The sequence below is a fragment of the Osmia bicornis genome, chromosome 1 (assembly GCF_907164935.1).
Source record: "Osmia bicornis bicornis chromosome 1, iOsmBic2.1, whole genome shotgun sequence".
Taxonomy (NCBI): domain Eukaryota; kingdom Metazoa; phylum Arthropoda; class Insecta; order Hymenoptera; family Megachilidae; genus Osmia; species Osmia bicornis.
In genome coordinates, this window is record NC_060216.1 from 9,242,228 (window position 1) to 9,267,764 (window position 25,537).

At 39.8% G+C, this 25,537-nt stretch overlaps 2 protein-coding genes and 1 non-coding gene across 5 annotated transcripts in view; 2 read left to right on the plus strand and 1 right to left on the minus strand.

The window, feature by feature from the left end:
• The window catches only part of LOC114882932, a 188,063-nt gene extending 184,030 nt beyond the window's left edge, over window positions 1–4,033 (minus strand). Inside the window, exon 1 of the mRNA XM_029200136.2 lies at window positions 3,389–4,033. The gene's annotated coding sequence lies outside the window, so the exon portion shown is untranslated. The remainder of the gene's footprint in view (window positions 1–3,388) is intronic.
• Window positions 4,034–15,552: 11,519 nt separating this feature from the next.
• On the plus strand, window positions 15,553–15,634 carry Trnal-aag. Its single transcript has one exon. It is a non-coding gene; the product is annotated as a tRNA-Leu (tRNA).
• Window positions 15,635–18,108: 2,474 nt separating this feature from the next.
• Window positions 18,109–25,537, plus strand: part of LOC114882913 (neurotrimin-like) — a 48,619-nt gene continuing 41,190 nt past the window's right edge. For all 3 annotated transcript variants that reach the window (XM_029200104.2, XM_029200102.2, XM_029200103.2), the window contains exon 1: window positions 18,109–18,446. In XM_029200104.2, coding sequence (XP_029055937.2) covers window positions 18,395–18,446 — 52 coding nt within the window. In that variant the 5' untranslated portion in view covers window positions 18,109–18,394. The remainder of the gene's footprint in view (window positions 18,447–25,537) is intronic.

Sequence of the window (25,537 nt, forward strand, 5' to 3'; positions counted from 1 at the left end):
AAATGTACAGGAGAATTCCTTGTAACATGAAGAATGGATTCTTAGAAAAAGTCTAATTCTAATTTGCACGTTCAACGATCTTTAGATGCAAATTATGCATATTTCAACTTTCTTTATAAAAGAAGGAAGAATTATGGAAAAAGGGGTTAATATCGAACGAGTACGTTTACGATGCATGATTCCGATATGCTTTTCCTTCAAAATTGATCACCGACGAAAGAAAAACTAGTAATGCATTTCTGATGCGACAGAAAGTTACATAATTTAAATCGTAGTCTCGTAATTTGTTTGATCGTCGCGAAACAATGCCAGATGTTCCATTTACGATCTGTGAATCTCTTATTGCGTAACGCTTTGGTTATTAACGCGCGTCATGGGAAAAAAAGAAGCGTCCTTTAAAAGCGTCCATTAAATTGTGTCCACCGCGAACCGCAACAACGATCAACGATTTCATCAACGTCTCGTAACGACACGACGTTGCTAAACGAAGATGGTGTTTGCTCAGAAAGCGTCTTCAAGAACCGTGGAAAATCTGGTCGGCCAGTTTTGTCCCGGTGCTTGGAGAACACGTTTCGCCGAGCACAGACACCCGACACTCGATTTCTCCGACGAGAATCCTTAATTCCCGCCAGCCAGTGCCCATTTGCTCTGCGGTCGGCATTTGCAATTGCAAACGGCCATGCAAGTGAGTCCCTGATGCGTCCTGCGGTCAAACATCATCACCGTAGCTCACGCGCCCTGACGCAGGATGCACCTACCCTGCGGGACCTTCTAATATTCGAAATTGCTCGTCCTGGCATGTTTATTTGACGTCGGGGCTGCCGTACTCGAACCCCTTCCAATTTGCCGGCTGACATTTTTCAACTCCTTCTACCACGTCGCGACGTTCCTACCTTTTTTCTCTCTTTCATCCTCTATCTCACCCTTTTCCCGAGTCACATCGCATCGCTCGATCCTTTTTTACTTTACAATGGTTTTTCGTTAAGCAAAGTACGCGGTAGACTAAATTTTATAAATAAAACAAATTTTTTTTTACGAGAACCAACTCAAAAGTATGGAGAAATTTTGCTAATGACTGAAATTAAATTTTATGTCGAGTTTCTAGAAAAGGAAAAAATTGTACAGATCCTTTGTACAATATTGTCTTAAAACTGGTAGAATCTTTTTCTATCACTTGAAGAGTTACAGTTATAAAATAAATGAATGAAGAATTAAGTTTTCAAAACCTAGAAAGCGTAGAGTATCGGGTGCGCAATTTTAATTATATGTACAAACAAGAAATCTTCCCAGGCAATAGAATTAAACAGCTACCTCAGACAACTAACGCAACCATAGATCACTGCAACTTCAAAACCCATTAGTAAACCATAAATCTTTTCCTTCTACAATCCTATACACATGGTATACCCGCTTCTGTCTCTTTTTAACCATACAAAAGATTTATCGCTAAAAGATTCGAGACAATGCATTGGCCACGATTTTTCTAACAAGATTATAGTCAACCGTGCATCAGCATGTTCACCCACGAGCTCGTAACACGCTGCAAAACGCTGCATTATGCATCGTGCACAACAGTGCGGATTCATCTAAATGTTCGCCGACGATAAATCGGATAATATACGGTGCTGCGTACAGCGATATCGGCCAACGTATAATTAACACGGTCTACACAATCATTTCAATTATCCTGCTAATTATCATCTTCGGCTTACATCATCGGCTGTGGCCGTGCGAATCGGTAAATCGCTCGATACTCCTGCCGATTCGAAGGGAAACGTTATCAGATAATGATCACCTTTGGAATTAAGCTTTGCTCAAACTGACCGTAACAACTATGATTACAATGGAGTTTTCTTTAAATAGAAAAATATTTCAACTTAAAATAATTATAATTAGAATAGAATCATATTCTAATAAAATAATAAACCATCCTCAACCTAAACCAGAAACAGAGGACAAGTAATAGAATATCAACTAAGTCGGAGTCGAGAAAATTCCAGTTCCAGTCTAAATTTTCCAGTTTCATATTGCAACGAGGTACAAGTCGATTAAACGAACTACACGTAGCACGTTGCATTTTTAATTCCAACATGAACCCATTGTTGAGCCACGCTCAATATCGCTGACGGATCTATAACGAGATATCGTATAGGCGCATCTCGGTCATTAAGCCTCGCGCTTTTTGCAACACTACCACCGATCTCTATCGGTACAAATGAGTGTCATTTGTACACGGCCCGCAATATAATCCAACGATGTAAACGCGTCTTTACGAGCAACCTTTTTTCATACATTTTATATTTTCCCTTCTTTTCTGTCCCTCCCTTCCTCGTCGCTGTGTACACACGTGTAACAGTAGAAAATAGAGAGAAAATACAAGAGTTCGATTATAGCGAACGGAAGGAACATATTGTCCGCGAAAATAGAAAATATTAATTTCGGTTCGGCCACGTGACACGCTTTCTTTCAACCGGGCACAATAAAACGCAATATACCGTGGCGACTTCCAGACAATTAAAAGTCCGTTGTTGAAAATATTGACGCCGTTGGGGAGTGAACTGTACCGATTAATAATGAAAATGCGTTTCGTTCGAAACACTCGTTAATCGGAAATCATTAAGGAAATATTAATAATGTCGGATAAAACAATCGAACATCGGTGATAATATTTGTAAAAAAAAAATCCTTATTTTATAATTAAAATAGACATTTAAAAAATGTAGAAGCATTTTTGAATGATATATTGGCACAATGTTGAAATGATTAAAAGAGAAAGACACTAATTTACAAGAAGCATAATATATCAAATAGAATCTTAATTAAAAACTAGCAACTTATAATTAACGCTTGTCGAGTAACTTTACGGGCTCATTAAATCAACCACAACCTTTCGCGATTAATTATTTTTAATCGCAGCTATTAATCAATAAATGAAATTAAAAATTTTAATATTTTGATAGGCAACACATAATTGTCTTATTGATGTAATTACGTGTCGTAGGCAATTTGAAAGTCGAATCAGCGCGTTAATATGTTCGGTTCCAATATGGCCGACTGGTGAAAATTAATTTCTGAACACGCGATTCCAACGACTACGGAAGCTGTCCGTCACGATCGGTCGCTTCGATACGTTCCGAGAATCCATTTCGTTGAGGTTAAAATATCCTATGCTCAGGGAACGAGTTAGCCCCGAAATGCGCTTACATTAACAACGGCACGCCAATTTGCGCTTATTAATTCGAATTATCGCTACCAAGTGGGTGTCCGGCACAGGATATTAAAACCTCTGACCTTTGACAGGATGAATCGTACCGAAGTTCGCTCGGCTGCGCTTTATAACATGGCGCTGCAGTCGCCAGCCAATATATGTATGAGAAAATTTACTTACCCGCTAAGGACAACACGCTCCCACGATCAACAGGCAAATCGAAGCTTCGGCGTCGATGAATTATGAAATGAAATTAGATGCTGCTAAACGATCCACACAGGTATCCAAGCAGCGATATCTGCGTCATTAACCACTGTTCGAAAGTTCGTGTCCATAATATAACGATAGCGTCAATTAACCAAAATCGAATTTTTATCAATGTTCTAATAGTTTCTTGGTGAATACACACCCGAATCTACTCGCACGACACTATTATGTAACGCTGATAAACAAACGCGACGATTCGCGACGAATTTCCATTACTTTTCAACAGAAAGATATGAAATTTACGCACTTTCAAAGAAATCGTGTATTCGCACACCGGCGTGCTTCCATGATTGACATAGAGGGCGAAGCGAACATGATATCCGAAACGAGCGCGAAAACAAATGAAAACCGGTATTGTTGATATCGTTGGACGCGACCGTTTCCTATTCATCAACGTAACCTACGTATACAGTACTATACAATACCGAACCAGTAATATTATTTAATATTCTTAGAGCGCTAATTAGTTATGAATACTGTAAATAATATCCGCGACGAATTTTCATCGCTTTTCAAGAGAAAGATGTAGAAGTTACGCAGTTTCGAAGGAATCGTGTATTCGCGCACCGGTGCCTTTCCGTGACTGGCATAGAGGGCGAAGTAAACATGATATCCGAAACGCCCGCAAAAACTAATGAGACCGGTGTTGTTGATATCGTTGGGTGCGACTGTTTCCTATTCATCACTGAAACCTATACAGTACTATACAATACTGAAACAGTAATATTATTCAATATTCTCAGAGCGTTAATTAATTATAAATACTGTAATTAATATTATATGCATTTAGTTAACAATTTTATTATTCGTGCACTTCAATCTTGGCAACGAATAATAATCCAAGATATTTTTTAAATAATTTATGAATAATAGGTCTTTATCTAGAATCATTTAATAGATGATAATCTTTTCTCTTTATTCAAAACATGGAAATAGAATATTATTTTTCGGGAAAACGTTTCAACATAGACAAATTAATTTTTTTATTTCACTGAAATGTCAATTTATTTAAAAATTATTTGTGTATCAGATAGAGAATCTTCTCCGGTATAGAAGAATTAATAATCTATGTTTATTCATTATATGTTAACTTTCGATAAAAATATTGCCAGAAACACATCAGTACCGCCATCTGTCGTAAAAAAGCGCAAACAACACGTTGCGGAGCTGGTTTTACCAACGGTGCGGGTTCGGCCGGAAACTCGTAAAGGTGTGCTTCCAACGTGGCAGGATGATAATAATAATAATGATGACAACAGCGACAGATGTAGGACGCGTTTGAATCCCCGCCCAGGAACGCCCTCGAGGAGGCTATTGGCCCGATAACCCTAGCCCGGGAAAAGGCTGCCATGGCCGGCAAAACCCGACGAACGATCCAATCAGAATTCGTGTCGGCCAAAACAAAAGGCACGCACCGGCCTCGAGAGGGTTGCAAGTCTGAACAAATGAATACCGTGAAACCCCCCGGGGGTGTCGCGACGATAAGGAGGACCGAGAGGGAGACGACGGATTCCGGACTTTTTGATGTATTAAACCATGGGCTCTACGTGACACCGAATGCTAAGTAGACCTTTGGAATAACCACACGCTGGATACGAATCGCAAAGAGTACCCTCCGTGGACTTTATTATTACGACTACCATTATTATTATTATCGTCATCGTCATCGGTGCTGTGCACCACCACAAACCTCGTGCTATCTGTACTGTCACGCTCGATAAATTAAGCAGACAACTCCAGGGTGACCCGCAGCGTCTATGATCCCTTGAATTGATAAGATTTTCATCGGTTGTTAAGCATGTCCCCTATTATCTCAACTGTTACGAAAACTTTTGTACCAGTTCAATCTTGGACACGGTTTTACTAACATAAGCATTATTTAATAACTTCAATTTGAAAAATGATCATTTTTAAGTTTTCTGGAACTATTCTTTATGTAGGTATTTACAACACTGCAAGCTGTTAGCCTTCCGTATTTACTCAAATTTCAAATCATTATTGTTGTTTATACTCCAGTATTTGACTAATAGTCTTCATTTGTTTCTTGAAGACCTATAATTTTATTTCCAATTGACTGCTAACGCGAGTTAATTAGACTCCGGAACTACGGGCTCCATTATGGCTTTACACTTGAGGACTGTTTGAAAAGTGACTTGTCACGTCCTGTTCGGCTCTTCCAGCTACCGTTTCTTTAACTTTTGTAGAAAAATGCACGTTATCTTCTATTTCGATCACTATAAACGTTACCTTAACACCGAAAGGACGAAGGGTTCTGTCTACCTGTGTCATTTTGACTCTGGTGTATAATTTTGTTTCTTACTCATTTCTAAAAATTTTCTACGTCTATTATCATGAATGCGTTAAGTGACGCACTAGATATGGACGTGGGTAGTCAGACATATTAAGCATACGATCGGTACTTTCCTGATTAGTAACAAAAAAATTTCTTCTTTCACGGCAAGGAAAAAAAAATTGTTGAATGTTCCGATTATTTATCAGCGACGTCGCATTGGCCAGCGTCCGGCAAACGTGACGAAATAAACGTGTCCGTAAGGACACAGAGTGTGGAAATCAATTTGATAGACGAGTGTACGCGTGCCGAATTACCTCTACGTGATGTCGGACCGTTTCACCATTTTCGCCATTATATTAACGACGAGACGAACACGCCAGTCTCGACTTCCCAGCCCCACAATGGTTACACGCGTATCGTAATGTTACCGTGACGAACAATGGTAACATCGCGATCCAGGGCACGTTTCCACCCCGTGGCGAGGCAAATCGAGGAGGAGGCGGTAGCTGCCACTGTACCTCGTTAATTGAAGTCCGCCGGAAGGCGACCATTTTCCAAATTTCATACTTTAGGTGGCTATCTTCCTGCATACGATAGCCACCCCCAAAAAATTCAATTCATTTTTTTTCGTTGAACAATTGGCTGCGCGAAATTTAAGAATTTTGATGAGTCTGAATGGTGATTCATTGGAATAGCAAGAAAATAGTTGGTAGTTGTTTTCCTTTAAAAATTAAAAAAATGAATTTTTATGCTTGAAGAGTAATGGAGCGAAATTTCAAAATTTTTATAAGCCTTAACGATCTTATTAAATGACACGTCTCATAATTGAAAGGTTACCATTTTTTAAATTTAATCGATACACGAAAAAATGATATTTTAATTGGATAATTAATAGCACGTGATTTGAAAATTGTGATAATCCTGAATAACCTTCCACTTGCTGGTACCCATCGAATATCCCCGCTAATTTTAGAGATACCCGCGTTACAACGGTCCAAAATGTTAATTTTGATGGGAACAAATTGATGGACGCATCGTCGACGTTGCCTACAATAATATCCATCGTGAACTCTTCCCTGTTGGTAAACATCGACGCGATTTCCTTGCATTTTACACAAACGCGACACGACCGCGGGGTGACTTCATTAAAAGTACGTGGCAACCAGCAAGAGTGGAAACATCGATTAATCTTTTTTTCGCGCTCGATATAATCCTTGACGGAACACGGCACTAATCCGGGCTCCTGTCATCCGTCCTGGGGTTCTGCTGTTCCATCCGACGGATGAGACGGATTACAGCTCGTACCAAATTAACCTTTGTCTCCTCTTGCTCCACCAACACCCCTCCGGCCAGCTCCGATATGTCGAGTTTACACGAAAACTCACTCAGCCAGGTCGCGATAACGCGAAACTAAAACTATCCTTGGCGACACAACAGGTGTCCATGGAATCACGATACGGATCGACAAATCTTCCGGTTTACATGGTACGCTCCGTCGAGTCCATTTGCCACGATCAATCCTCTCGTTTCAGCACTTCCACGCGTGAAAGTGGATCCTCCTGAGCGATCTTGGACAGTTCGAAGAAGATACCACCTTCGGCTATATACTTGTTCCTCTTATTTTTAACCCAATAAAAGATTTATGAAACCAGTCGTTAAAGCTCTGCTAAACTGGCACAATGTTTCTGAAGAAACAAAACTCGAGTTTCCTTCAATCTTATCGCGATAGGAAGGAAACAGCAAGGACGGTTAACCGTTCGAACGTAAGTCCAAGTATCTCAAGAGATCTTGACTCGGATAAAATCCGTACCAGCGGACCACGAAGGGTCGAGGAGATCCTGAATAGAAAAATGTCCGTCCAGTGTTCATCGTGAACATTCAAAATGGCGTTGCTAGCCTGAAGGGGTGGTTACGCGTGGTATATTCCAACCCCTCGGTTCCAGCCCCTCCGATCCAAGGGTGACAAGCACGTAACGTTATGTAACCGTATACATGCCTAAGATCCTGGAGGGTTGGCAGAAAATCGGGCTTTGTCGCCTGGCCATGTGTCCCTAATGCGAATCCCGTGGGGGGTCATTTCTATTCTATTTCCCTTTCATAGGGTGTGTCGAGCAGTTCCCTAACCCATCCCATGCCACCCTTATCGTGTATGGTAAATGCATCACGGAGACCCCACAAGGGTGCTCTCTGCAGATTGACGTAAAATCAATGAACGAAGTCAATGGGTCTCCTGCTCGCTTATCCGAAGAGGAAGAGAACGAGAGGGTGAACGAGTATTATAGGGGTTGTAACACTTCGTGTACCCTGGATAATATGCTTGTTAATTACTTGCTATCGTGGCTGACAAAGCATTGGTAAACGGTACAAGGAATCGTTCTATTCTCCTTGAAGCTTCTTAATCGTCACAAAAATTTCGATTTTTTTTTTTTTAGTTTTTTTAGTAGATTAACGTTTAGAGGACAACGAGGTTTTAATAAATGCAACGCGTTTAATTGCAACAAAACTGTCACTTGCATCGTTAAAAATTTCACGCGAACGTATAACGCGAAGTTGTGATCCTGTTTATTGGTCGTTCGTACAGAACAATGCTGGAGTGACTATTTAATTGTGCGATGTACTTTTCTTCCGTCCAATGAGAGAGAAAATCGTTCTCGTTAATGAAAGCTGCGAGTACAGACAAACGTAACGTTTTCACTAATTACTATAACCTTTCAGATGTATAACAAACTGAGCGGAAATGCAACGGAAAGAAAGTTACAACAACTTAAAAGTTTGATCGAGGACGATTGTGTAATTGACAAGGCGAACGTAAATCTTCCAATTGAATGTACGCATAACGACAGCTCGTAAACTGATAAAAAAAGTCGATGGTGGAGAATAAACAATTCTCTTTCTAAATAACTCTCATCAGCAAGGGAAAAAAGGAGAACGTCTACGGATCTCTCTCCGGAACGGTAATGGCTTGGAAAGTAAAAGACGCGCAAAAAATAATTACTTAATGGTCGTATTAAAATTAAATTTCTTCTTCGTTTTCTTTTTTTCTTCTGTTACACTCCAAGGAAACGAAACGCGAAATATAATTAACGTAGAAATCATTGCATAATCGTCTACTTAAAACTGTACCTGTCAGCAATGAGAAAAATCTGACGGCTAATCCGAACGGTACGGGAAAGGAACGCTCCATAAACTAATTTCTACGTGGGTTTATTTATATCCATGGTGCGTGTAATCGACACTCGGCTACCGTGAGACGAAAAGAAGTGGTCTGAAACGTTGCCTCAAGATCTTGAAAGTCGAAGAGTCATCGTCGCTAACGAGACGCGCGGACAGCCGAGGTCATTATTGACGTTCTTCCTTCAAGAATACCTTCGTTCTTAGCGACAGATATTATCGCCATTGTCGACAATCTCGATGCAGATCATCGTGTCATAATACAGTACGATCGTTACCGTTAAATTGCTCGCCACCTTTCGAAATCACCAACACCTTACCGTTCCCTGAATTCATAAACTCACCAACACCTCTACGTTCGTTTCCTTTCTTGAATGAAGTTGAATGAAGGTTGGTGAGCGTGAAACTTTAACATAGTATTCTCAGAATATCATATATTTAATCATGTACTTATTTTCGTGGGCTCTTGCGTTGTCATGCAGCAATATGTCTTCGCAATAATTGCACGCATAAATAAGATGACTGGCAAAGATTATTATTTTAATCGTTTTACTATAAAATTTAGCACAAATACCACTGGTGTTAACCGTATAATTAACTTCAAATCCTTAATTAACAATGCCGTTTTTCTAAATATCAAAACTATAAATTTTAATAAATAATTGAAGATGAAACGAAATTCGATACATGTTACCAGTCCCAGGTAATTTAAACTTTCTACGCCGACAGATTCAAAAGAAAAAGAGACGTGATTGAATAAACCATCTAGTATGTCGCAAGACAGATGTGTTGACAATCGGGTCGCCACTTCCATATTTATATAAACGAAAATCTGTAAATCTCTTACGAAATCAGGAAAATGTACATTCCTGAACATTTCCTCAATCTGGCGAGGAGCGAGGAATCGAGATCGGTTCGCCGTAGCAAGGATCCGCTAGAGGATGTTCCGGCACTCGGCAAGTTTTCCGCGGAAATGAAATAAAAATGACGACGAAATGCTCTCTTCCGAACAGGTAATTCCCGGTATTTCACTCTCTCTTTCTCTATTTCCCTACCCATCTGACTGCTACACAAGCAGTCGCGGTCGACTCGATCGCCTCATCCCTCTGTCCTAGGCAGTCAACAACAACGGTGTCCCCATCAACCTAACCAACCCCCGTTCTCGCGCTTACTCGCCCGTCGCTGCCGGATTGCTTTTTGTTTCGTGCTTTGTGCCTCGTCCTTTGTTTCCGCGAGTCGCCGCGAGGAAATGACAAACAAATGAGTGCCGCACCTCTATAACGTCTACGTTCGTCGCCATGGCAATGCGACCCGATGATCGGAGTTTTTAACTCGACGCCTACGACATCTCCTACCGTCCAGACATTTTTGTACACTTTAACCTTTCACTATCAAGCTGAAGACACTGGAAATCTCATCAGTTAACGCCTTTGTTCTTAAAAAATCTTATTATTATCATCGCAACATTTTATTATCATAGAAAATTTCTTACCTTTAACAAGTTTCATAGTAACAAGCTGATTTACTTGTCAGAATACCAATCGTGCTTAACAGACGAGATTCGTTATCCACTTTGGTAAGGAAAACAAAATGGTGAACACCCCATGATTCCATGCGCTCTGTTAATGCTTGTACAGCGGAATCGTAAGGGGAATTGGTAGAACCATGGGGGTGGCATGGCGTATATGCCATTCAAAGTCGACGAGTGAGCCATGAATTTTTCTCTCGGTGGTCTCCGTAACTATCGATTGTGTTTCAAAGTCGATTGTGTCTCCATTATGTTCGCAACCGTGAGAGGAAGAAAGCAAGAGAGAAAGCCAGAGATCCGGATGCTCGGAACAGAAATCCAAGGGGTGAGAATGGGGAAAAAGAGAGAGAGAGAGAGAGAGAGAGGGAGAGAAGAGATAGAACCCTAAAGTACGGAACGTCCAATTGACTCCGCCATATTGAGTTTGGTTCTATGGGCTCTCGAGTACACAGGGCTCTTGGAATCGAGACACGTTATACGATGGTCCGCTTGTAGAAGGAGCTTCTAGGGTAACTTCGTTACGGGGTTTCTACGTGACCAAAATCCGGCTGGATATGGAACTGGCATACGTACGATACGTCTTTCAGATATCTATATTACTAGATATATCTGCTAATGTATTTCTCAACTTCAATCCGCTTTCTACTTACAAAAACGACCAAAAGCGACACATTTGTGAAGTTTCAATTTTTCTAATTTAACCATAAAGACCTCTAGTTCGCCCTAAAAACGAACGTGATAGAAATACATCAACCGATTAAAAAGAAAACGAAAATTATAATTGTACTTTTGTAAATTATTAAGAATATTGAAATTAGATCAAGATCATCATAGTAACCACCGTTTACCTACAGAAAATACCGCCACAAATTTATCGCCCAGAACTTAGGGGAATACCGATGGAAGCATTGTGCGACCCTGTTCGCGATATGTATCAAATTATCCTTATAATAGAAAATGGCGGCAACGTTACACCTACCAGGTGTTATGCTAGGCGCCAAAGAACGGTCCACGCTATGAGAACACAATGAATTATAATGCGCTCCGTGCCGCATACAATAATGTCTCCACAATACCGTTTTCTCGCTACAAAAGGTGTTGCTTTAATGGGAGTCCGGTTACACTGAAACCTTTTAACCATCGTCCTCCCATTTCCCGCGCGTGTAAACAGCCAGCCGCAACGACTGATCGGGATCTTTTCTTGAAAACACCTCTGTCCCAACGCGGTCAAAAACACAACGGTTTCTGATATTCTGTATCGTTTCTATTTTCAACAGGGTCTTGACATGTATCGGCTACTTAAAATGGAGAAGCGCCGAAAATCTTGTACTGAAAAATTCTGTAATTCGAGTAAATCGGTATCTTGAAACGATCAGAGAACTATTGAACATTACAGTTCGCAGTTGTCCGTAAAAGATGGAAATATGAACTGAAATTGAGGCAGCACAGTTTGTCGATACAGTTTCCGTCGGATGAACGCTGTTGCTGCTAAACCATACTCATGAGACGTTAATGATTATGTACTTGCTTTTCCTCGTTAATTTTATTCGTTAAAATTTGTTTCATCTTCCCCAGTAATTAATTGGATATATTTGTGACCCATGAAACGATTGTATATAGATTTTTACACAGTTCGTTGCATGAAAAGGGACAAACAGGAGAAAGAGATAAAGAAATGACCGTTGAAGCAATGCCGGTTGGTTTGCATTAAAGCGAACTTGCACTTTAAGGAAGCACATTGGAGCGCAAATCAAAATGCAGTCGCTACCGGAAGAGTACTCGAGCAGAGTTGAAGAGCCCTTCGCTATTACTGTGGAGGACTTCGCAGTGCTTGACGAATCACTCACTAATTGCGTTCGTGACATGGCCCAGAACTAACAAATGGTTTCTTCGCCTGGAAAGTGTCGATTATTTTTTTTTTCCCTCCCTCCCTTTCACTGCCTTCATCCGCCCCTCTGCACATCCTCGCGTCTTTTTAAACGGGAACATAAAAAATTAAGTCTATCATGTGTAAATAATGCGAAGAAAAATGGAAACATTGAACAGATTAATAATTTAACAAGGCATTTGAATTTTAGTAAGAAAATAATAGCTACTTTTCAAACGAAACGTCCGATAGACTGGCTTACTACTACTGCTCGTTCTATTGTCCTAATGGGGGATAATCGTAAGACTCTCCTTGAGAGTCTCATTACGAATCAAGGACCCCTTAATGGCTCCTATGAAACTCATTGGCCATTTAACGCCGAGGACGCGCTGAGGAACGCTGAAAGATTGACGAGCTCGAGTGCGAATTTTCTCGTCAATCATTTCGTTCTCTATCCGCGACATCTTCCACTCGTAAACTTGCAAATTACACCGGAAAGTACTGTGATTACGAATCTGTCGAGGAACGTTCGTTCTGAGGAAACAAGTTTCATCGAGCAAACGTAGGAAATTGAAAAATGTCACAAATACCTATTCAACATTTAAACACTTATCTCGACGGAAAGGTAAATAGAAGGCGGTTATACTATTTAATGTTAAATAAGCAAAGAATAAAGAAAAGAAAATTTCAAATGTAACGGAGTTACGAGACTTTGGAGAAACGTCAGTCACATCCTACTTACAACTATATCGTATTTTCATTTTCATCAAATTGAACATGTAGCACAGCGACGAATTTTAACAATGGCAGACTCACCATACTTGCCTACGTACGCCCCGACACCCTTTATACGTTCCCCTTGCGGAAACGCGACGTCTCCATGGTTACAACATTGAAACCCTGCTAGGGGATGACAAAATGGAGAGGCGCAATACTCGGCCTGACAAAAGCGAAGTAGAATCGAAGAACTCCTTTGGCTACGTGCTTGCATCAGAAAAGTCGAAGTGTACCCAGATACAGACAAGGTAACTCGCGGAGATTCGTTCTAATGCATCCACCGTGATGATTAAAATTACTTAAAGTGTTGGAAAAAGAAGGAGGCTCGAATAAAACCAACGGATGTCTTCATAAATGGATCAATGATTAAAACTCGTTCAAATTAAAGCATTTCACAGTCAACGTTCGCTAAAGTAAAATACAAGGCCATATTGCAACTAGGGTAGATTTTCGTCGTAACAAAAGAAATCGAGATGATAATCATCTCGTGTCCGCACGATTTGCGTTAACACCGTTCAATAGCACCCACGTTGACACTATCTGTCATCAGACACCCTCAGACCCTGGGTACCGACGAAAGGACATTGCGTTTGACAATGTTCAACGCAGCCAGCAAGAAAAAGATCGTATCTTCCCACTTCCTGATGCATGACAGTGTCCTCTTCAAGATTTAAACCAGACCTCCAATGTTTTCAATAGCACGATCGTTCCCGTGAAAAGAATTAAAAACGAGCTAGAAAACAATACACAGATAGTTCGTAGATCCTGTGTAAACAAAGAAGGATCTTGGAAGAAAATGGCGACCCGATATACAGGCGTTTAATCCCGGATGAGACGACGGATGTGACGGTGGCAACGAAGGATGACGAAGGCGAAGCTGGAAGCGGGAGACGACGCAGACACATCTCTCGGATTACGTCTTAACAAGCTCTACGACGTTCATTTGTCTTATCCGCTGTCGCTAATGCGACAGCAGCTGTTGAAATGATTAATTCACCGCGAGGATGCTCCTACGCCTCGTACAACTGTACGCGGTCGCGTTGCTGCGCTCGCGCGCGACAACTGTCACGCTACGACTTTCCATTATGGTCCCCATTTCAATTAATCAACTCTCTTATCGTTACTATAAATACCGTCGAATGTTTAATTAAACTGTGGTCGAGATAGCATATGTTCAGTACACATGTTCCACGTGTATTATATCTTATAGTGATAGTGCATTATAATTACGGCTCTGTGCTATGGGAGGTCTTCAAACAAAATGTTTTTGTATATATCTTCAAAACTAAAGGATATACTTACAGGACATTTTTAGAGGACATCTTTAAAATTATTTAGGACATCAATTTTTGTAACATATTTCAGGATTATTGAAATCAGTGAAGTGTAGATGTCGGTATTCAATCATGTTCCTAGAGAAAGCTGTAATAGCAGATGATGACGAGGAAACCTTAAGAAACCTCTGTACAGTTTGTCAAAACAGTGCTGGTGCACGGCATGAGATCTGATTGGATTAACTTTCGATTTCCATCATCCACCTGTTATAGATGAGGATCGGTCATTGTTGGCGATCGATGACTAATCCGCTCTGGAATCGTTAGTATTCGCAGTGTATGTACAGGCGCTAACTGACTCGATTAGAGTTGGAGCTGGTCGAGAACAAAGGACCACCAGTGTAACAATTGAACTTCATCGTGCTGATATAAAGTTACAGATGCGAAGGGAGAAAATGAGAGACGAATATATTAGGTCGACGTTCAAAATGGCCGTCGTGAAGCACGAGAAAAAATAGGGATGCGTTCGGTCCTCTCGCTTCCATGTATACCACATGCTGGTTCACTGAACGTCTGTAGGGGGAGGTTGAGAAATCAGGGAGAGCGCATGCGCCAACTACGCGGATCGAAAGCTCCGCCCGGAGACTGCCTTTGTTTAATCTACGGTACCAACGCCCACGACATGTGGCCAGCAAACTACAAATTTCTCTCTCCATGGGATCCTAATCTTGGACTGCTATACGTCACAGATGCCGAAAAGCATACTACGAAGGGCAGCTCAATGACATCAAGTATAACTGTAAAACGAAGATACTTTTCAATTTGCAATGATACTTTAAATAATTGAAACGCGAAAAACATAAAGTTGTTGAAACAGATGGCAATATAATTTTGTAAACTGTAAATTTTACATTATATAAAAAAACAGATGATGATTTGCTAAGGAAAATAATAAACAATTATAGATACACGTCGTAATTTGTTGTCAAGGGGGAGCTTATATTTAGTTGCATGAAACGTAATTGCTTTAATATAATTCATTGTGTATTTTAATTAATTTAAAAGTTTTTTGTTTTTGTTGCATAAAGAAATGTCTTTATAAAATTGAAATTATACATAAATATAATTGCTCCATAAATATGTTTATAAAAAACCATGTTGTCACTCGGTAGCGTGGCCGAGCGGTCTAAGGCGCTGGTTTAAGGCACCAGTCTCTTCGGAGGCGTGGGTTCGAATCCCACCGCTGCCAATTTTTTTATTTTACTTTTTAAACAAATATAACTTTTATGAATTGTTATTAACTAATAAGAATAATCGGTACAATAAACATGGAATAATAAGCGTATAATGAAAAAGAACTAAAGATAGTGTATGTTTAAAGATATAAGTATATAATTTATATCTCAGTTGCAGATAATATCACATTATTGAATATATAAGTGTTGCATTAGTCTTATTTTGATGTTTGTTATTTTCAAATTAAAGCCCGCTTAAAAAAATAGTACCACTTACACTATCTAGCGGCAGATAGCAATACTTCAGTGACTAAAGATACAAAAGGACTGCGAATGCCTTTGTTCTCGAGGGGTCGTGATTTTGGGAATCCTAGATACCCCCAGATGAAATTACATCTGCATAAACAGAGTTGGTAAGACAGTCGTGTCTGTTTTACCAGTTCCTCTTCTACCACACCTGAGACTTACAACCGAAAAAAGAACATAATTTGGGCTCCCGTTGATTCTATTTTTCAGAAATCATTCAAAATTGGTCAAAAAGTGATTACAATAATTGTTTGACAAAAATATATTTTAAAAAGGCGGCCATAAATGAAATATATTTAAAATTCAATTTTAGTACCATCTATACAAAAACGGCTGAAACTACTCGATAACTTACTGATCGATTTTCCGAAACATGGGAATACTAGCGCTAACTATCAGAAAGTAGCAGAAGCAACTTACTTGAATCTGTAGTCACTGCCCGTGGTATTATATCCAGTTGCAGGGCACCTTTCCCTCCGTCGGCTTAGATCGCCATTTTACCTAGAGGGTCGCCGAGCATGCTCGACGGTGTAGACTAGCGCTAACTATCAGGAAGCAGCGGAAGCTACTTGATAACTTAGCGACTACCGTATCATAAGTCGAAACAAAATACCGAAGTAAAGTTGGCGCGGAATATTAATTCAAAAGCTATTATGTCCAAAGCTATTTTTGAAATATTTATGAAACTTCATTGTTATGTTTAAAGAAATGTTTTCCGCAGCTTTACTTGCTTCTTGCTCTTACTTCTTATCAAGCCTTCTACCATTATTTATCTACGACATTTAACCTTCGTTTTGTAAAAGAAAAGACGGCTTCATCCTTGAGAGTTTCAGTGCCATTTCTTTGTCTGCAAGATTATATAAATTCATGATAGCATTACATATAATGTGCGAACATCTTTTTTTGTTGAGTATTAACTGATTATATGTTCGATAATTGAACCTTGCAATATGCAATTAGATATTTTGTTTTTCAATATGTATTCATGGTATAAGGTACTACAATTTCTTCTGTCACAGTTGCATACAGAGATAGAGTGCAGTATGCACTAAACAAAACAAGAAATAAGTAAAATAGTACCATGATTTTTTTCATACATTGTGTTATTTTGCAAACTCTGTATCCTGTTAGTTGACTTAACATTAAATATCTACTGTATCAAAAATATCCACCTCTAAAAGCATGTATTAATAGCTTGCCATCTCAATATTAACCAGTGTGCAGAAATTCATCGATTCATTTCTGCTGCACTGATAGACCTCTCCTTATAAGCATAACATAACTAATTATAAGTAGTATACGTTTCTGGTGACATCATTTTTGTACAAGCATGACTCATTTCGTTGATAAGTCATACAATTATGGCTGGGAACTATTTTTATATTTTATTTAGAAGTATCCTCAATATGAATCAATATTTTTTCCTGGATCGTTAATCATATTCCACAAGATAAAAAAAAGGTAAATTTATTTACATATTCATCGGTATTATTTAATCGGCACTTTTTTTTAAATTTACATAGAAGAAAAGGTATGCAGAGGAGTGAATGCTCTTAGTTGTTCATCTTATGCACAATGACAAAGTGAATGGATGAATCGAAAGAGGTAAGCGGCCGACGAAAGTAATGTGCAAATACATGCTTATCACGTACGCGTGTACGACCGTGTGTGGTTATACTTTATGCGTTCGAATCTTTGTACACATATAAATTCGACATTCGATACGTATTCTCGCTTTTGTCCATCTACGCGCATGAATTTATGTTTTGCTGCCTCTACGAATGAAATATTTATTGTTCTCCTATTTTCATTCCATACTATTCACAACCTCTAAGCTATATATACAAAGATTTTATTTTTGAACCAATAAATTTATTATGATTTTCCATGAAAATTTTATTTTGATCCTCTTGATGCAAATATGCAAATTCATGCTATTAATTTATAGCATCAGTTTCTTATAAATCTTGGAAGAAAGAAAGACGAGACAATGGAAAGTCTTTTCAAGAATTTGAGCAGCACGATAAGCATGCAATTTTATTAACCAATACAGAGAAATTCGTACAGTGCACACACGGTGTTGCGCTACTGAATACTGAAGCATCTGCGCGCGTGTGAGTGCATTTATATAGAAGTAGAGGCGCGTGTCGAGTTTGTTCTGAGTCTAGTGCGCAACCGGTCTGCGCAGGTCCCCGTAAAAAGCCGGGGGCGCGATTCCGTCGCCGCTCTTCGGATACCACGCGCGTTCGTTCTCTCAGTTTGTATTCAGTATCCACCTCGTGTCGGTGGATACGTTCGGTTCTTTAAATTCAATATCAACGAGCATTTGTTTGATAAAACGTGAAAACCCGTCCAGTCGTACAAGCACGTTGCCAAAGTATCAGAGGTTAGGTGGAAATCGAACCGACGACAAGTAGTGCCAATTGTGCCGTTTGTTGACAGTGTTACCGAAACGAGGACCAAACAATATGCTGCCGCTAAAATTTGTCAGTCTACTGGTGATACTCCTTGCCGCGCATGGTGAGTCGATTTTACATTCTAAAATTTTTCATTCGCCACCGAATCGATCGGTCGCTCCGTAATTGTAGGAACTTGTTGAGCGTATTTGGAGCTCGTTGAACTTGATCGGAGCGGCGTGTAACTTTTGTTCGTGGGTGTGCACGCGGGACGGCTGTTCGAATAGGTCGACCGGCTAATTAAATTTAGATTTATCGGTTTCGAGTAGACGCGTTGGCGTGGGTGATGGAGTAGATGCGTGCTAGGAAACAACAAAGCCAGAGGATCGTATTCACCCGGACGATAATTTCGCATGCATCACGGATAGTTAACAGTTACTTCACCGTCCGCTCCCTATAAGCAGTTGCAACAATAGTTACCATTGTGGGTAGCATCGGCGAGCAAGTTGTAATCGTTGTCGCGGAAGGAACAATTACGTGTATTAAAAAAGCTTAATTACTCTTCCTCGTTAGTTTAGCGAGAGGCGCATCTACTACCCGGTAAACTCATAATTGCACGTACTCTTAACTGCAATATTAAGAACACAATAATTTATCTCTTAGATTCATATTACATAGATCTATTTTATTTATACAAATATAATTTTATTCCGTCTATCTTGAATTTTTCATACATTTTGTATTGCTTTCTTTCATATGGGGCACGATTTGCATATGTATATATGTGTCATAATATCCGCAGTATACACGTAACAACATATTTATCTTTTTTTCTTTTTCGCCTTTCGTTTGCAACACTCTTACTTTTTTTTTCTCTTTGATGTAATAATTGAATAAGGTAGACGATGGTAGGGTCCGCAGTCTAATTTTGTCCATGCGTTACTCACCACGCGGTTCAATTTAATTCACAACCTACACAGCTGTATAGTATTGAAATCAATTACTAGATGAAAAGAGAACTGTCCAGCTGGCAAACGTTTAGGTTCACATTTAAACTGTAACTCGAATCATTCAAGGCGCAATGTAGAATCGTAGAAAGTATTTCGTATAGTGAGTATAGCAATTATTCTGGGTGCGGCTGAAGTAAGTAAGCAATTTCAATTAGCCACCATTTCTATTTTAACTGGTTACACTTGCTGTGTTTTATTAGCCAAGAAATCGCACGAAATAATTGAACTTAGTTTATGTTAGAAAGCCTTTCTAATGTAATGGAAATTCGAAAAAAATATTACCAACACCTGCGTACTTTATTATAGATCGCAGAGATTATAAGCGTTCGATATAAATTTTTCATTTGATGAAACGTTCGATTTGCTCGGCTCGTGAAAAGGTTGAATAGCGTTCGCGGCGAAAGATTGGTATTTTGACTCGCTTAACGAACCCGCATTCAAGTTGAACACGATTTCTGATGATACGTGTGTTCAATCGAGCCGCATACAAATCCTTGCTCCATTGAATAACATCAAGATTTCACTTTTCCAGCCTCGCGGATCCGCTGACTTATCTTTCGATTCCAGTCTTGCCGGTAACGCTAACTAATTGTTTCATTAACATTCCCCGTAAACTGCATTCCTGTGCATATTCAAGCGCGTGAATTTAACGCTCGATCGGCGTGCATTACGCGCGGTGAACGCGCGAGAAAACGAACTTGCACGATTTGCTTGAAAAGGATTTAACTACTTTACACTATAATCAGTGATCTATTCAATGGAGAAATAGTAAATTCAATGATTTGCCGGGGCGAAAGGCACGGTAAAATAATATAAATCACCCATTAACCTTGTAATTGAGTTTGGTTGAATAATAATATTCAAGCTCGAGTTGTTTAAAGCGATAGAATTTCACTTTTGTACCGTATCACTTGTAACTACACGATTGTTTTGCATAAGTCTACAAGATCAACGGGAAGATCCGTTTCTTGCATCGGTGGTCCAGCTGTTGGGCAAATTCCATTGAGTAAAGTATGCGAGCAAGAGAGAATGAGATGGTCTGGTATCGCGAAGAAACAGGCTGGTTCACAAAGAACCGGTGGCAGTAGTTGGCGGACGACTGCTGAATGGCCCGAAAATAAGATAAACGAAAGTAACACGGCAGGAGATGAAGGGAGGATGGGGGAGGGATAGGTGGTAGGGAACGCCAGGTGAACAGAAGATTCAGGTAGGAGAATGACCGGGGGCAGATGGTTTCCTGGGATGAGAGAGACGGTTGCCTCGTGTCCAGCTTCGGTATTCACTGATTTCTGGTGAACGCCGGCATCGTCGAAACGAGCCCTCTAACCGAAGGATGTTCCATTTTTTCCTTAATAATAGGAGCGGCTTCTTCTTATCCCTGATGCTTACCAAGGCCCAACTCGTTTCGTACGTGACGAACATTCCGAGTAGAAAGCCAGGCCAGCGTCCGGTTGTGAGGATACCATGAAACCGACACGGGGGGGGAAAAACGATATTACGTCGACGATACTCTTCAACAGGCGGATCGACGATCAACGTCTAGCGCGTTGAAATCCTTTTATGATAAAATCATAGTTCAATGGTCCCCGAGATAAGCACTGATAAAGCGTCACTGATAGCATTAAAATACCGCATAATCGTGAACACCGAGAGCAGGAAAATCTGTGACACTTTAAGCTTTTCCATTTATCGGTCAATCGGTTGAGAACAGTTGGAAATTCAATGTACAATACGGAGCACGGTAGAAATCCCTAGGGAAAACGGCGAGGATTGGGTCCTTATTTTCGCTAGTGAAGCCTACCATGCCTGTTACTGTACAGTTGCTGACAGTACCATGGCAAATGGTATCAGTCTATATTCATAGTGAGATTAGTCATCGATAGTTTGTCATTATACGTGACCGTGTGCTAATGTGCTCATTGTAATGCAGTTGTTCCATATACATACTTCTTGTTCCTCTTTTCTCCTATGACATTCAAAGTTTCTTGTTTTTTTTATTTTTTTTATTTCGCAATAATAGAGTAGAAGAAAAAAAATACTCTTTCTTTACCTCTGAAACAACGTAATTGCATAATTTACGAGGCACTGCAAGGACCATCGCGTTTCTCTCGTCTCGTATTTCTTCTCTCAGCGACAAGAATTAATGCAAATTTGATAACCAACGTGATATGACGGCTCGATGAAGTAGCGACAGTCTTCATGATTGTGTAACAAGCTGTTTTATAATTCTCGAATTCCTCATTGTGTAGGCGAGCAAAGTTGTAATTCGAAAAAATTCGACGATGTTTATTCGTATCATAGGAGGATAATAAGGTGTCGCGCGGTGGAAACACGCGAACCTCTAACGGGTCAAGATATGTATATCGGCCAAGTCTGGTGTACATACGTACTGTTTTAAATCGCGCACGCCACGATTTAATCGCTACGGTTTAAATACACGATCATCGGAAATTAACGGGGCCAGTGGCGTGCGTGTAAGTAGTACACCACGAATACTTATCAAAGATTACGTCACGTTACATCCCGGTTTATCCGAGTAATTAACTAATTGAGCTTCATTGGAGTATGGTGGGAGAGGTGACGTATAGAAGAGGTCAGCCCGCATGAGAAAACACTTTTGGACGTCTACCTTTTGAGGAAAAGATCTTTCGAGTTTCTTAGAATTTTCCCAAGAGAAGACCTACTGCAGACGAGAAAGAAGAAGTATTAATCGGTATACCTGCATCGCCCACTCGCGTAGCCAGAGAAACGCGATACCTCGACGCCAGATTGTCGATATACCTTTTTCACGAGAAAAGGTTTCGTGATTTCAGCTGGTAGAAATTTCCTTTCCGAGAAATTTTTTCTTTCTTACCTAAAACTTTGAATTTTCTCACTTTTCAAGTTAATTGATTAGGAAAATAGGCGATCGATACATATATGTATGTATTTCTTAATGTACCCGGTGTACTTATTTTCGAAAAATATTTTGTTTCATTGTTCACAGTTTATAACGTCTGAATCTTTTCTATAAATATGACACTAGATTTCTCGTTGTTTTTCAGACGGCTCATACACACCATGCTTTTTCCACTTTATGAATAGAACCGCGATAACACCGTTCTTGTACTACATATTTACATAAGAATCTTATCTTGTCGCTCGTTAAACGCGTTCGAAAAAGTATGCTCTGATACAACGGGTAAATTAGCGGATCCGCGATTACGTGGCTTCAAATACTGACTTAATTCATCGAAGCAAAGGGAAGATAGAAAACGATTTCTATTCAAGGAACCGGCTTCTATTTCCAAAATAGATAACTAGAATCTTTTCCTATTATTACCCTTGACTCGTTGCCTAAAAACGTTCCGATAATGAATCTTACGAAATTTCCGCTATAATTGCGGCAACGAATCGTTCCGTATAGGATTTCTACCCGGCATACATAATCTTGGAATAACAGATATAAAATAAACATCAAAAACTGATTAAGCGTACCAAACAATGGTCCCTATTAATAACTAATCATTGCCTAATTTAGAATTTTTCGAAGTTCATAAAATTCGAAGAACGGACCATCGTCATATGAATATTTGGGTTTTCCATTCCACGTCTGATGCATCTCGTTTCTTCGAAATATTTTTCTCTTATTTCGGTTATCTCGCACGAATCACATTGATTTCTCGATAATTAAACAATCCACCGTGGGTACAGAATGAATCACAAAGATATCATCCGCTTATTCCGAACCGTTTCCGTTGACGGATGTCGATGAATCCCGCGTTTATTCCGAGCCGAAGCGCGTAGCCGACGAGACACGATTTCGTCGTTCCCGATTCGTATTTAGGCCGTGCGGTGGATCTGTGCCTCGTAATTCTTCGTCTCGTAGCGAGATCTACGAACCGAGAGAGAGAGAGAGAGAGATGAAAATTCTTTTCAATCCTTCCGTTTTATTTATCGCCGAATACCTCGACTCTGTACTCTCGCGGTCTTGAAATTTAAACAGCTGCACGCGTGTTTCCTATCCAGTGAACACACGTTTCCATTGTTTAAACGGTTACTTAAATTTTCATTAACCACGGTGTAGAGGAGAATTCCAGGAAAGCCAAAAGACATCAAAAGATCGTCAGAAAGGGTATTTATTATCCTTTCCACGAAGGATTCGTCGAAGGTAAAGGGAGCAAGGTCCATTAACAATCCTATCCAGCTGTTGTCCTGGAATCTTAATAGGCCGGACCCGTTGAAAAGTCGGTCCTGATGCTGGATTTACGAGCATCGGTTTATTTGCAAGGACAGCAGATAGAGCAGAGATGGCCGATGCATGGGAGAATGTTGAAAATACACACGAGAAGATGAGATTTCAGGGATAATGAATGATAAACGGGATCCGAGATTGTTCAAATAAACTCCGTTGCTAATATCGCAGCACCGTAACGATAACTATGACGTCGTTGCAAAATTACGTAACTAGTTGCGGAAATATCGTGTTATGACAAGCTAAAGATAGGGATGCTCATTTTTACTTTTCTTTTTTTCCGTTGGCTGAGAAATGACGTTTAACCATGGAATTTTCTATTCAAACATATGTACCAATGGATAATCCATTGGTACCATTTTCAGGTTGATGGCATACATATCCGGGAGCATAGGAGAAAAGGGAATAGAGAAGAAAAAACGCCCACGATAATTTTGATTTCTAGTAATCCGACTCCATTAATAAACCGCCCACCAGACACGATCGTTTAGGGCACGGAACTTATCTCAACCATTTCGGGTATTTTTAGTCGTGTTTCTTCGTTCATGCGTGCCATGTTCGAGTATCAACGTGTGCTTTACGCGTGCTGCACATATGTGAACAACTTTTCTCTCCACCCTCTCCTTTCTGCTTGGTTCTAGCCTAGACCAGTACACATGTGTACTTGAGCGAACATAATATCTTATAAATAGGGATTAGCTAATGGTATGCGAAACAGTGATCCAGATTTTATTCTGGTTTCCGACCATCACCTTCTGCCTTCCGGTGCTGTTCACTCTTTTTCTCGCGTTTTATCCCTTCTGACTTTTATTGTGGCGTTAAAATTTCTTATTTATCGTTTGCGGGGAAAGAACGAAAAACTGGAATACTGTAAAGAAGAATATCAAATGATATTATATCGTGGTCTTAGCCTTAGATGGTTAACCAGTTTTCAGAAAAATATATTTAAATTTTATGGAACGTCTCAATTAATATTAATAACTTATCTTCCTTTCAAATCATCCTGCTTAATATCTTGATGTATCTTTCACATGTTACGAAACACCCTTACATCACAACGTCAACAATAATTCAACACGAAGGTATAAAAGCGTCTTTCTACCCCATCGATCAACATCGATCGGTCATTTTTTCGAGAACCAATCGACTTGATCTTAACGGTGTTAGAAGGGCGCGAACGTGTATCGATTTGAACGATCCTGGACTGGTTTTCTCGCGAGCAGGATTATTCGATCGGTCGAGCGAAAGTTGTCCAAATATTTTTCTTTATTGATTTACGTGATCGTTTGTAATGAGTCACTAAACTCGGTACCATAACCTGGACAAAAGGGATGATTTGTGGCTGGAAGTAATTCTATTTTTTGAACGTAAGGTAACGTCGATGTCGTTCAGACCCACGCATCTCTGCGAACGTCTGGTACAGTGTCTTTAGCGCTTGGCGCAGATGAAATTTTTTACATAATTCAACGATTCCATAATAGATCGGTCGTTGAATATATTCCTGTACCTTTGCACGCGTTTCTTCGATCTCTGTTCAAAAGATTCGAAATTTTACTCGCTGATAATTTTCACATTCGAAAATTATGGATAAGCAGATTAAGCTGGTTCTAAGAATTCTGTGAACAAATGGATGGTTGGGACTTTGCAATTATTGATCATACGGAATTAAATACGTTCGAGTGCTCAAGGCGAAACAAAGGTTAAATCGCTTATTTGCGATATCGGAATTTACGCTCCATCTTTGGTTCTCATCTGATCCAACACAGAGACAAAACACGATCGCATTTTTTATGCAACTTGAACCCCGATATCTGTTTCCTTTCGATCACCATTTTAGAAAAGACGATCGCTATTTATACGTCTGTTCACCCTTGATAAATCTTGGTCGAGAATATTATTAACACGTTATTGCTCGCAAATGAAATGGATAAACGCTATCGATTTCAAAGAAATTTCAATTTCCCAACGATA